Source organism: Chiloscyllium punctatum, chromosome 32 (genome assembly GCF_047496795.1).
Source record: "Chiloscyllium punctatum isolate Juve2018m chromosome 32, sChiPun1.3, whole genome shotgun sequence".
Classification (NCBI taxonomy): domain Eukaryota; kingdom Metazoa; phylum Chordata; class Chondrichthyes; order Orectolobiformes; family Hemiscylliidae; genus Chiloscyllium; species Chiloscyllium punctatum.
In genome coordinates this window covers 18,892,739-18,906,849 of record NC_092770.1, presented here as the reverse complement: position 1 = coordinate 18,906,849, position 14,111 = coordinate 18,892,739, and the positions used below count along the sequence as shown (strand labels likewise).

The 14,111-nt window shown below is 42.1% G+C and overlaps 1 protein-coding gene across 8 annotated transcripts in view; it reads left to right on the top strand.

The window, feature by feature from the left end:
- cep290 (centrosomal protein 290) overlaps window positions 1-14,111 on the top strand; it is a 138,059-nt gene that overhangs the window by 37,299 nt on the left and 86,649 nt on the right. For all 8 annotated transcript variants that reach the window (XM_072551810.1, XM_072551808.1, XM_072551811.1 and 5 more), the window contains 5 exons: window positions 1,570-1,654; window positions 3,704-3,846; window positions 8,271-8,435; window positions 9,371-9,520; window positions 12,242-12,357. In XM_072551810.1, coding sequence (XP_072407911.1) covers window positions 1,570-1,654; window positions 3,704-3,846; window positions 8,271-8,435; window positions 9,371-9,520; window positions 12,242-12,357 — 659 coding nt within the window. The remainder of the gene's footprint in view (window positions 1-1,569; window positions 1,655-3,703; window positions 3,847-8,270; window positions 8,436-9,370; window positions 9,521-12,241; window positions 12,358-14,111) is intronic.

Sequence of the window (14,111 nt, the reverse complement as noted above, 5' to 3'; positions counted from 1 at the left end):
GCAAGTGAGAATGACCGCCCTTGACATCAAGGTAACATTTGATGGAGTAGCATCAAGGAGCCCTAACAAAACTGGAGTCACTGAGAATCCAAGGAAACTCTCACTGTTTGGATTCATGCCAAGCACAAAGGAAGATACTTGCTGGAGATCAGTCATCTCAGTTTTGGGACATCTTGCAGGAGCTTTTCATCTGTTTCATCAATGTTTTTCATTTCATCAATGGCAGGAGTAGGGATATTTGCTGATTATTGCATAATATTCACAACTCCTCAGCTGCTGAAGCAGTTTACATCCAGATGCAGCAAGGCATGGGCAATATCAAGGATGGTGCTAAGAAATGATGAGTAACATTCCTGCTACGTAAGTGCCAGGCAATCTTCAAAAAGAGTGAATCGAGTTATTCTGCTTTGATATTCAATGGCTTAATCATATATGAATTCTTCACTATCAACGTCCATGGGATAACCATTGACCCAAAACTGAACTGGATGAACCATATAAATACTGTGGCTCTAAGGTCAAGTCAGAAGCCAGGAATCCTGCAGTGAATAACTCACTTTCCAACTCTCTAAAGTCTGTCCATCATCTATGAGGTATAATTCAAAAGTGTGTTCCATCTACATGGATGTATTTCAGAAGTTCATCATGGTTGTTAAACAGCACTTTCCAAACCCATGACTGTGATCATCTTGAAGGATAAAGGCAACAGATAGGTGGGAATGTCACTACATACAAGTTCCCTTCTAGGCCACGTGACATCCCAAGGTGAAAATATATTGCCGTTCCTTCAGTATTGCTTTGTCAGAATCTTTGAACGTCCTTCCTAATGATACTGTGGGTGCATCTGCACCAAATGAAATACAGTGGTTTAAGAATGCAACTCATCAGCACCTTCTCAAGAGCAATTAGTGATGGGCAATAAATGCTGGCCCAGCAATGACACCCAAATCACATGAATATATACTTTTAAAAGTGATTGATACATATCATCCGGCATGTTTCCTGTCATTTACACCGAGCGGGACTGTAAACAAGGAGCGATGGGATCTTTTATGATTTGAAGTGCTCCAGCAGTGTGAAGCAGATATCAGCTGTAACAAAAACAAAAATTCTCTGACTTGGTTATGTCACATTTGGAATCTGATCAATGAACTGGTGATGCCAATTAATCACAATATAGTCATCTGATTAGTGCGTTATTTCTTTTGATGGTTAACCCATTAATCAGAGAAGTTAGAAGGAGAAATGGCAGTGGAGCAAAAAACGGATACAGGGAGGGAAAGCCTGAGAGAAGGGGGTATTGCCTGAGAATGAGGTGCAGATGGATTCCGACATGCCTTAAAAAGTGAATTTGATAATTATTTGAATAGAAAAGAAATGCAGGACTATGGGGACATTGTGAGGGGAGTTGAGACTAGCTGAATTGCTCTTGCAGAGAGCTGACAGGAACATGAAGGGCTGAATGACCTCTTGGGCCTTAAGTATCCATGATCCCAAGGTTCTAAAGGGAAGTGATAAGTATGTATGCAATTCTCAGATGGTGAATTATATTTGCAATTTTTATTTTAGAATGAATATATTTCAAGAGAATTGGAAGTAAAGGAAAAAGAACTGGAAAAAACAAGGACTGAAAGTGCTCAACTAAAGGCTAAATGTAAGTCTTTTCAAAATAAAACTTTAAAATTGTTTTGTCAAATCTGTATATGAAGAACAGTTTAATAAACTGGAAAGAGTCCAGAAGAAATTTACAAGGATATTGCCAGGACTCAATGGCCTGAGATATAGGGTGAGGTTGGACAAGCTAGGATGTTTTTCTTTAGAGTGTAGGAGACTGAGGGAGGATCCTATGGAGGTATGTAAGATCATGAGAAGCTTGGATAGGATGAATGCACTCAGTCTTTTACCCAGTGTTGGGGAATTGAGGACTAGGGGACATCAGTTTAAGGATAGCGGGGAAAGGATAGAAGGGAACCTGAGGGGCAACGTTTTTACACAGAGAATAGTACTCATATGGATGAGCTGCCAGCAGAAGTGGTTGAGGTGGATACATTAACAACATTTAAAAGGCATTTGGACAAGTACATGGATAGGAAAGGATTAGAAAGATATGGGCCAAGTGCAGGAAAATGGGGTTAGCGTGGACAGACAGTTTGGTCGGCATGGACCAGTCTGGGCCGAAGGGCTTGTCTCTGTGCTGTAGGACTCTATGATTGTGGTCGCTGTAATTCAGAGATAAAACTAGAAATTGCCAGAAGAGTTTAGCAGGTCTGGTAGCATCTGTGGAGAGAAATTAGTTCTGAGGAAGGGTCACTTGACCCAAAATGGTTAACTTTGATTTCTGTTCACAGATGCTACCGGACCTGCTGAGCTTTTCCAGCAATATCTATTTTTGTCTCTGGCTTGGAACTGTATTGTCATTCCTTCAGTGTCATTGGGTCATATTTCTGGAACTCCCTCCCTAACACGTTGTGAGTCCACTACAGCTCATGGACTGCAGTTGTTTAAGAAGGTACCTCACCACCACCTTCTCAAGAGCAACTGGAATGAGCAATGAAGTGCTGGCTCAGCCCCCAACACCAACATCCTATTAGTGAATATTTACAAAAGACTGGTGGGGCAATAATTGGCTTAGTTGAATTTGTCTTGCATTTTGTGCACAAGTCATGCTTAAACAATTTTCTACACTATCAGGTAGATGCAAGCTCTGCAGCTGCATTGGAGCAATCTGGTTAGAAGCACAGAGTTCTGGAGTACGTCCTTTAGTACTATTGCTGGAATGTTGAGGATGGGAACATATTTAACTCCAACTCCTGTTATTTGTTCACTTGCCTTCCACTATTTGAAGTGGCAGTACTTGCAGACCTTAGGTCTGACCAACTTGTTAGGAGATCATTTAGCTCTATCTATTGCATGCTGCTTCTACTGTTTGGTCCCGTGTTCCAGTTTTACCAGATTGACACCGCATTTTTTTTTACATGTCTGGTACTGCTATTGGAATGCTCTCCTGCAATATTCATTGAACTGGGATTGATCTCCCAGCCTGCTGGCTGAAGCCCTCATTGGCACTTTCATTACTTGTATCTGTTGATTTGGCTCTTCCAATGCACTTCTGTTTAGACTCCGATGTTCTACTTTCCCAAAACTTCGCATCATCCAAGATTTTGCAGTTTGTGTTTTAATTCATACCGAGTCAATTCCCTATCACTGCTATTAATTGGTTCCTGATCAAAGAATGGCTGGATTTGAAAATTCACATTCTTTTTTTTAAAAATCCCTCCATGACATTGCCCTTCCCCATTTTTGTAACCTGCTCTAATCCTGCAACCAATACCTGCATTCCTCTAAATCCTCATCAGCATTCCCAGTTAGAACTGCTGCACCTTTGGTGCTGGTACTTTTGGTTCTTTTGGCCCTAGACTCCAGAATTCCCTTCCTACCTCTCAGCCTGTCCACCTCGTCTTCCTGCTTTTAAGAGATTGGCCATCTGACCAAGTATTTCCATTGTGGCTTGATGTCATATTTTGTCTTATCATGTCCCTGTGAAGCACCTTGGAATGTTTCATTATATTAAAGATACTAAATGAGTTGTGATATACTTGATATATTTTGCACTTTTAATATGCTTTTTTTCACTGAGTTAAATCTGACAACTGTGGTTCCTTTACTAATCTTTACTAATCTGAGGAATATTGGTTGGTTACAGTAAAAGAACTGGTGGAAGAGAATCAGCAATTTGAAAGTGGTATGAAAGATATTTTACATGCCATAAAGAGTACTCAAGTTGAAGCCATTTCAAAAGGAGGGGAAGAAATCCTTAAGATAGAAAGTCTGGAGAAACTAGTTACTGTAAGTACCATGACCTTTTCTCATTCTAATTTCTGTCATAGAACAGTATTGTCATTCCTTCACGACCCCTTCACGATCTCTGGGTCAAGATTCTGAAACTATCTATCTTATTGCACGTTGAGTGTACCTCACTGCATGGACTGCAGCTGTTCAAGTTAGTGACTCACCACCATCTTGTCAATGGCAGTTAGGGATCGATAATAAATACTGGCCTCGCCATTGGTAGGAGAGACTAAAACCTTAGAGTAAAGGGTAAGATCTTTTAGAACGGAGATAAGGAGAGACTTCTTCAGCCAGAGGGTGGTGAATCTATGGAATTCATTGCCACAGAAGGCTGTGGGGGCCAAGTCATTGAGAACATTTAAGACTGAGATAGATACGTTCTTGATTATCAAGGGTTACGGGGAGAAAGTGGAAGAATGGGGTTGAAAAACTTATCAACCATGATTGAGCAGACTCAATCATCATGCTCCTAGCAGAGCGCTTTAGGGAACATCGCCGAGACACCCTCACCAATCAACCAAACCGCCCCGTGGCCCAACATTTCAACTCCCCCTCCCACTCTGCCGAGGACATGGAGGTCCTGGGCCTCCTTCACCGCCGCTTCCTCATCACCAGACGCCTGGAGGAAGAACGCCTCATCTTCCGCCTCGGAACACTTCAACCCCAGGGCATCAATGTGGACTTCAACAGCTTCCTCATTTCCCCTTCCCCCACCTCATCCTAGTTTCAAACTTCCAGCTCAGCACTGTCTCCTTGACTTGTCCGGACTTGTCCGACCTGCCTATCTCCTTTTCCACCAATCCACTCCACCCTCTCCTCCTTGACCTATCACCTTCATCTCCTCCCCCACTCACCCATTGTACTCTATGCTACTCTCTCCCCACCCCCACCCTCCTCTAGCTTATCTCTCCACGCTTCAGGCTCACTGCCTTTATTCCTGATGAAGGGCTTTTGCCCGAAACGTCGATTTCGCTGCTCGTTGGATGCTGCCTGAACTGCTGTGCTCTTCCAGCACCACTAATCCAGTACAATATTCCAAGTGTTCTAACCAGGGCTTTGTAGAGCTGCAGAATAACCTTGTGGCTCTTAAATTCAATCCTCTTGCTAATGAAAGCCAACACACTAAACGTCTTCTTAACAAGCCTAGCAACTTGGGTGGCAACCTTAGCCTGTTTCACGCTGTGCTCACAAACAACAAGGTCCCTCTCACTAGTGAATATTGAATCAAAGTTTTCATAAAGGACCTACTCCACCACGTCCGACTCCAGGCACAAGTTCCCTCCACTATCCCTGATCATCCCTACCCTCACTCTGGCCATTCTCTTGTTCCTTCAATACGTGTAGAATGCCTTGGGGTTTTCCTTAATCCTACCCACCAAGGCTTTTTCATGCCCCCCTTCTAGCTCTCCTAAGTCCATTCTTCCATTCCTTCCTGTCTATCTTGTAACCATCTAGAGCCCTGTCTGATCCTTGCTTCCTCAACCTTACGTAATGTTCCTTCTTCCTCTTGACTAGATGTTCCACATCTCTTGTCATCCAAGGTTCCTTCCTTCACCCTACCATCCCTTCCTTGCCCCAGTGGGACAAACCTATCCAGCACTCGCAGCAAGTGATCCCTAAACAACTCCACATTTCTGTCATGCATTTCCCTGAGAACGTCAGTTCCCAATTTATGTTCCACAGTTCCTGCCTAATAGCATTGTAATTCCCCCTTCCCAATTATATACTTTTCCCTCTTCATGAGTGTAGCAAAGGTCAGGGAGTTGTGATCACTATCATCAAAATGCTCTCCCACTGAGAGATCTGACGCCTGATCTGGTTCGTTGCCAAGTACCAAATCCAATATGGCCTCATCTCTAGTCGGCCTATCTACATATTGAGTCAGGAATCCTTTGTGGACACACCTGACAAAATCTGCTCCATCCAACTATTTATACTAATTAGGTTCCAATCAATATTAGGGAAGTTGAAGTCACCCATGACAACACCTTGTTACTTCTGAACCTTTCCATAATCAGCCCGCCAATCTGCTCCTCTATGTCTCTGTTGCTATTATTTACATCCTATGTTTTGTTTTGTGAAGTAAATGAGAATTTTCAACCAAATAATGTAAGTGTGAACAGATACAGCAAGAGGAATGCATTTTTTTTAAGAACAATGCAAGGTGCTAGTAGACCTCCTTAGTTCCTATTGTATCTCTCACGACATTGCTCACTGGTAGTCCACATTCCTGAGTCCCGCAGCTTCCAGGTTGGCTTGAAATGTGATCCTAATTCCTGTTGGCTGTCGGACACAACCGGACTATCCCTTGCTTTTAGATGTTGTGATGGAGATTCAAACTTAATAATCAAGGTCACTCTCACTCTTGCACTTTGTATCTCTTTTATTCCATCTATCTGTGACTCCTCCTCTCTGTACAGGTAGCTTTTGTATTATACAATGGTTGTGTTCTTGTACAATGCCACAATAAAGAAAAATCACGCTTTAGAAACAGTGTTGGTGATATAGTCATGTTACAGCCAGCACACATTTTAAAAGTTTGTGCTTTAGAAACACAGACTCCAACTTGTGAATTAATGTTAACTAAGTGCGCATCATATCAGAACAACATGTATATTTCTTTCCTTAATTTGTGGCACTCTGAATCTGTGATCTGAAAACTATTGAAGATCTATGAGGCCTCATTACTGGCCTGAAATCTTTGTGATGCCTACTAATTTGAATCATGCTGATTAGTCACATAATCTGTGATATTTTTCAATTATTTATTCCATTAGTGCCAAACATACCACCTTTTGGGAGTTGACATCTGAAGAAAAGTAGAAACCTAGAACATAGGTGCATTAGTAGACCAGTCAACATGATCATGGCTGATGATGCAATCTCAGTATCCCATTCCTGCCCTCTCTCCATCCCCCTTGATCCCTTTAGACTCAAGGGCCATTTCCAGCTCCCATCTGAATATATCTAATGAACTGACCCCAAAAGCTTCCTGTGTGAGAGAGTTCTACAGGTTCCCAACTCTCTGAGTGAAGAAATACTTCCTCATCTCAGTCCTGAATGGCTTGCCCCTTATTCTTAGACTGTGACCCCTTGTTTTGGACTTAGCAACATTGGTAGCATTCTTCCTGCATCTAGCCTGACCAGTCCCATCAGAATTCTCATTGTTTCTCTGAGATTCCCACTTATTCTTCTAAATTCCAGTGAATACAGGCCTATTCAATCCAGTCTTTCCTCGTATGTGAGGCCTGTCATCCAAGCAATCAGTCTTGTGAACCTTTTGCTGCACTCCCTCAATTACAAGCATGTCCTTCCTCAGACTATGAGACCAAACCTGCACACAATAATCAAGGTGTGGCCCAACTTGTGCCCGCACCTCCCCCCCTTACTTCCCCCCAAGGCCCCAAGGGACACTTCCATATCCACCACAAATTCACCTGCACCTCCACACACATCATCTATTGCATCCGCTGCACCCGATGTGGCCTCCCCTATATTGGGGAGACAGGCCGCCTACTTGCGGAACGTTTCAGAGAACACCTCTGGGACACCCAGACCAACCAACCCAACCACCCCGTGGCTCAACACTTCAACTCCCCCTCCCACTCCACCAAGGACATGCATCGCCAGACCATGGCAACACGACGGTTGGAGGAGGAGCGCCTCATCTTCCGCCTGGGAACCCTCCAACCACAAGAGATGAACTCAGATTTCACCAGTTTCCTCATTTCCCCTCCCCCCATCTTGTCTCAGTCAAATCCCTCGAACTCAGCACCATCTTCCTAACCTGCAATCTTCTTCCTGACCTCTCTGCCCCCACCCCCTCTCCGGCCTATCACCCTCACCTTGACCTCCCTCCACCTATCGCATTCCCAATGCCCCTCCCCCAAGTCCCTCCTCCCTACCTTTTATCTTAGCCTGCTGGACACACTTTCCTCATTCCTGAAGAAGGGCTTATGCCCAAAACGTCGATTCTCCTGTTCCTTGGATGCTGCCTGACCTGCTGCGCTCTTTCAGCAACACATTTTCAAGGCTAATGAATAAACAAGTTCCAAAAACTATATTCATGGGGATCTGAAAAATCTTTTCACTGATAACATAAAAGAAAGACTTGGAAGATCAAATATTTGTCTAAAAAACATGGGCAAATGTAGCCAACATTTGCACATTCTGTGGAACATGGGTCTTGCAGTTTGCAGAAATATGTTTAAAAACATTTAGTGGGCAACATTTGTCATATGGACAGTAGTGGAAATCTGACACCACTAACTATTGTCTTTATGTTGTACATTGGTCCACAGAATTATTCCTGAGTGAATTATTTCTATTACATATGTGACAAAGTGACTTTGTCTTGTGAACTTAATTGAAAGTGCAACATGTGCTGACCTACTAATTGAGCTACACAAATGTTGTTTCAGGCAATCGAGAGAAAGAATACCACAGGTAAATTTAACAGTGATATCCACCTGAAAGCACAATTAGACCAGATGACGGGGAGGAATGAGGAACTTCGACAGGAGCTTAAAGAGGCACGCAAAGAGGCTGGTATAGCTGGCAACCAACTGGCAAAAGCTACAGAAAGGGTTCGTACACTCAAAATCTGTCTTTAGTGAGTACTTAACTACTGTATCCTGCCATTGGTTAGCACAATTGCCTGGCTACTGGTTTGCAATGCAGTGTGATGTCAACACCATTTGTTCAATTCCCATGCCAGCTGAAGTTATTAAGAATGACTCTCCTCAACATCTCCCCTTACCTGCAATACAGTGACTTGCAAGTTAAAACCACCACCAGTCATCTCTGCGTAGTGAGATTCTGCAAATTGGATTGCATAGGGTCAAAACCGCAAGTGCCATTCTATTTATAACCTTACGTAAAATTTCTCCATGCACACAAGTTGCCATTCAATTCAAGTCAATGCTAATGTTAGTAGGCTGTCAACATCAAATAACAGTTTTATCTGTCAGGTAAAGTAAAATAATTTCCTCAAATTTGCAACCTTGAAAGAAGGAAACCCACTATCCATACCCCAGGTGTTATATGTGTGCGTCCAAGCACAAAGGATACTGGTTTTTGAGTTTTAACTCCCGGCTGAAATAGCTGATCTAGAAAGCATTTCATCACCACTTTCTCAGGGGCAACTGGGGTTTGGTAATTAATGGTGGTCTTATCCAAATCTGAAGAATAAATATTTAATAAAAGAAGAACAAGGGTTGCAGAAGCATGAGAGAACCATTATTTCCATATTTTCTTCAAAGTCTCTCTCACTATCCTGACTTAAGCACGTCTCAGCTGTTCCTTCACTGCAGGGTCAAAATCTTGGAATTCCCTACCCAACAGCACTATGTGCACATCTTCACCACATGGATTGCAAAATGTCAAGATGACTGCTCTCTCAACTTTCTGGACGACATTTGGGGATGGGAAATAAGTGCTGGATTTGTTAGTGCTGCTGAAACCCCGTCATTAAAGTTCCAAAGCAAATCTCAAGTAGATGCCTTTCTTTTTCTTTCGCTAGATTACAAACCTGGAGAGTGAGCTAACTTTGTTACGACAATCTGGAGGATGCAGTGTTGTCTTCCAACCTCTCGCTTTGCCAGAAGGAATGGTACCCTCTAGTATTGATGTCATCAATACACTGAATGAATATTTGGTGCAACTTCTACAGGTATATAAGTATATCCCATTGAATTTAATGGTTGATACTATGTTCTAACAATTATTTTGCTTATGGAGCCACAAAGCACAGAAGAAGCCTATCTTCTCATCAAGTCTATGCTGACCTATCTATACTAATCCCACATTCCAGCACTTTGTCCGTTGCGTTGAATAATATGTCATTCATATGTTCACCCATGTATTTTTAAAGGTTTTGAGGTTTCCTGCTTCTTCTAACCTTCCAGGCAGTGCATTCCAGATTCCCACTACCCTCTGTGTGAAAATGTTTTCCCTCAAATCCCCCCTTAAATCTCCCCTTTAACCTTAAAATTATGTCCTTTGTTACTAACCTTGCACCTAAGCAGATTAGCTGCCATCTCTCCACCCAGTTCATGCCCCTCATAATCTTATACACTTCAGTGGGGTTCCTCTTAGCAATCTCTGCTTGAAAGAAAATAACCCTATCCTATCTGGCCTCTTTCATACCTAAACTGTTCCACTCCAGGCAACATCAAGTGAATCTCCTCTGCATCCCATCCAGTGCAATTATATCCTTCCTATAGTTCAGTTGCCAGAATTGCAGTCCAGCTGTGGCCTCACCAAAGTTTTGTACAACTCGAAGATAACCTCTCCGCATATATAATCTATGCCACAACTGATAAAGGCAAGCATCCTATATGTCTTCTTAACCATCGTAATAACCTGTCCGACTGCCTTCAGGAATCTGTAGACAAGTACCACGAGATCCTTCTGTTCTTCTGCATTTCTGAGTATCCTGAAAGTTGCTGGCAAGATTTTTATCTTATTTTTGGCTTTTGATTTTTCTCTCCCCCACATGTAGAAATGTCTGTCTGAAAACAGAAGACTAGCCATGATCTTATTAAATAATGGAGCAGCTGAGCGGTCTACTCCTGCTCATATTTCTTATGAGCTTATTTTCTCATCTACTGTTTTTCAAACTCTTTCATAATCTTTAAGACCCAGGATCCTGAAGGATTCTCATTTCAAGTAAAGATAAAAAAGCATTCTCACATGGCTGCCTATAAAAACAAACTTTAAGTTTTTCCATTCTGTGTATTAATCCCCATGCTATGCCATCATTTCATTAAATCCCATCCAACCGTATCTCTTCATTCTTAGAGAAGGCAAAGTTCAAATTTTTCAAAACACATACCTTTTTATATCTTTCAGAGCTAGGTGATAAAGTTTAGAACCAGATTATAATCTTTAAACGTGTATAAGCTTTTATTTACAGAGAAACATATTGCACTTCTAAATTCAACCAACAGAATTTCCGCCTGTTCACACATTTTTTAATCAGCCTGTTTGATCATTCTATCACACACCTCCATGACAGTTATAGCTTACACACAGACCTTCTGGCCTCAAGGTATGGGAACTATTACTGCACCACATATATGGCCACAAGTGCAGCCCTGTTTATGTCCATAACCTCAATGCAATTAATGCTTCATTGATGTATAATTAATATACCTTATCCAAGTACAGACAGATACATTTTGCACAAGAATCTCCCAGGACAGTTGAAGATGGCGAACTGGCGTGAGCTCCATGAGTCACAGGTTTTGATCATATTATAAGGTGTAAAGAGGTGAGATGGCTGGGAAATGATCATGTCACTTGACAATAAATCCAGGACCCGACACTAATTCTTTGGGACATAGGTTTGAATCCCACTCTGAAAGATTGTGAAATTTTAATTCAATAAAAATCTGTAATTTAAAAAAAAGTTAATCTGATGGCAATCAGGTCACCACAATCAATTGATGAAAAAAGCCATCTGGTTCACGAATGTTCTTCAGGGAAGGAAATCTGCTATCCTTACCTAGTCTGGTCTACATGGTGCTGGAAGAGCACAGCAGTTCAGGCAGCATCCAAGTAGCTTCGAAATCGAAGCTACTTGGATTCTGCCTGAACTGCTGTGCTGTTCCAGCACCACTAATCCAGAATCTGGTTTCCAGCATCTGCAGTCATTGTTTTTACCTGGTCTACATGGTTCCAGACCACAGCAGCAAAGTGAGTGATTTTTAACTGCCTGCAAGGCAGTAGGGGACAGGTAATAAATGCTGGCCTAGCCAGTGATACCCACATCCCATGGGCATATTTTAAAAAGTATTGGCAAATAACCCATTAATTTATTGGCATCTTAACAGACAGAAGGATCTATCCTTGACTTTTGTCAATGAATCCTTATATGACCCAGTGTGTAAAGGAACATGAGAGATTTGGCTTGCTTTCTCAGATTTTTCTCCAGTGGCTTTTGGCAAATTTCCCTCATCCCAGATGACCACACTGCATGCAATCCCAATTCATACCCATCTCTTTCTTTTATCTTTTCACAGTGTTATGATGTAGCACAGCAGAAGGCCAGTCAGCCTTTAGCAAAACTGTCCCATGAGTTCCACTGAGCTATTGGTTCCCAAGACTCATCCTTGCTTAGTTGCCCCTTACTAATTCAGCTATTGTTGACTTGTTGAGTGATAAGATTAACCACGTCAGCTCCTTTTTATTGTTTCAGGTACACCAAAACTGCTTGGTTAGGTCAAAAACCTACTTGACACTAAGTGCCCTCCATTGTTAGAAATGTCGGCTTGAAACTGCCTACTGCAGCATTTCACCAAATATGTGTACTTATAAAATAGGAGTGTTTCCTCCCACCCTTTTACCAGCAAAATTGTTTCTAGCAGATTATTTTTTTCTTGTTATTTAGGAAATCTCAAATAAAGAAAAAGAAGGAAAAAAACTACAAGAGGCCGCCGAAGATCACAAACGCAAATTTGCAGTAATCCGTCATCAACAAGGATTGCTCTATAAGGAATATCAAAGGTATCAAAATGCAAATTATTCCTTGAGTTAAAATTTTGTTCTAAAACTGTGCTTTGCATTATTGTTATTTTCATTACAGTATTTTAGTTGAAACTGAAATATGAGAGTGTACCAGTGGGGGCCCTCTGTGGCACAGTCCCTACACTGGATTGGGAGGCCTAGGTTCAAATCCTTCCTGCTCCAGAACTGTGTAAAAACAGCTCTGAACAGGTTGATTAAGAAAAATAAATTAAAAATAACATTAATTGCGGCAATATTATGCTATTCAGGCAACACCCGTGGAGAGAAATGGAGTTGTCATTTCAGAATTGATGAAAGTTCATCTTGACCTAAATTGCTAGCCCTATTTCCATTGATACTGTAAGACCAACATTTCTAACATTCTCTATTTTTACTGTATTTCAAATGTCCAATATTTGTCCTATTTTGCTTTTGCACCTAATCAAATGTTGGTTTTGTGGATCATAAATAAGCATCTTTATTAACAAATACAAATGTTGTAGTGCAACAAATAAATTTCCATATTGGCCTGACAGCAACAGTGGAACCTAGCAAATTAATTCCACTGTTGGTTTTGCACTTCCCTTCCCTATAAGATTTAGGAGCAGTATTAAGCCCATTCTCCACTTCTCCCTGTAATCCTCAATCATGTTCTCCTACCTTCTCCCTGTAAACATCAATCCCCTCACTAATCAAAAACCTATCTATTTCTATGTTAAGTACACTCAATGACTTGGCCTCCACAGCGCTGTGTAGAACTGAGTTCCACAGTTCTAAAGGGTCTACCCTTCATTCTAAGGCTATGCCCTTGAGACCTGGCCTCTCCACTAGAATCATAGAGTCATTGAGATGTACAGCATAGAAACAGACCCCTTCAGGCCAACTCATCCATGCTGACCAGATATCCTAAATTAATCTTGTCCCATTTAGATTAGATTCCCTACAGTATGGAAACAGACCCTTTGGCCCAACAAGTCCACACCGACCCTCCGAAGAGTAACCCACCCAGACCCATTCCCCTACCTTATATTTACCTCTGACTAATGCACCTAACACTATGGGCAATTTAGCCTGGCCAATTCACCTGACCTGCATATCTTTGGATCATGGGAGGAAACCGGAGCACCCGGAGGAAATCCACGCAAACACAGGGAAAATGTGCAAACTCCACACGGACAGTTGCCCGAGGCAGGAATCGAACCCAGGTCCCTGGCGCTGTGAGGCAGCTGAGCCACCATGCCATCCAATTCCTCTACCAATCCCTTGCCAGCATTTGGCCCATATCCCTCTAAACCCTTCTTCTTCATATTCCCATACAGATCCCTTTTAAATGTTGTAATTGTCTACGCCTCCACCACTTTCTCTGGTTCATTCCATACGTGAACCACCCTCTGCCTGAAAACGTTGCCCCTTATTAGGTCCCTTTTAACTCTTTAGTCTCACCCTAAACCTATGCACTCTAGTTCTGGACATCCCCATCTCAAGAGAAAAGACCTTGTCTATCTATCCTATCCATGCCCTCATGATTTTATAAGGTCACCCCTCAACCTCTCACACTCCAGAGAAGGCAGACCTAGCCAATTCAGCCTTTCCCTATAGCCCAAACCTCCAACCCTGGCAACATGCTTGTAATTCTGTTCTGAGTCCTTTCAAGTTTCACAACATCTTTCCGATAAGAAGAAGACCAGAATTGCACACAGAATTCCAAAAGTGGCCTAACCAATATCCTGTACAGCCGCAGCATGATCTCCCAA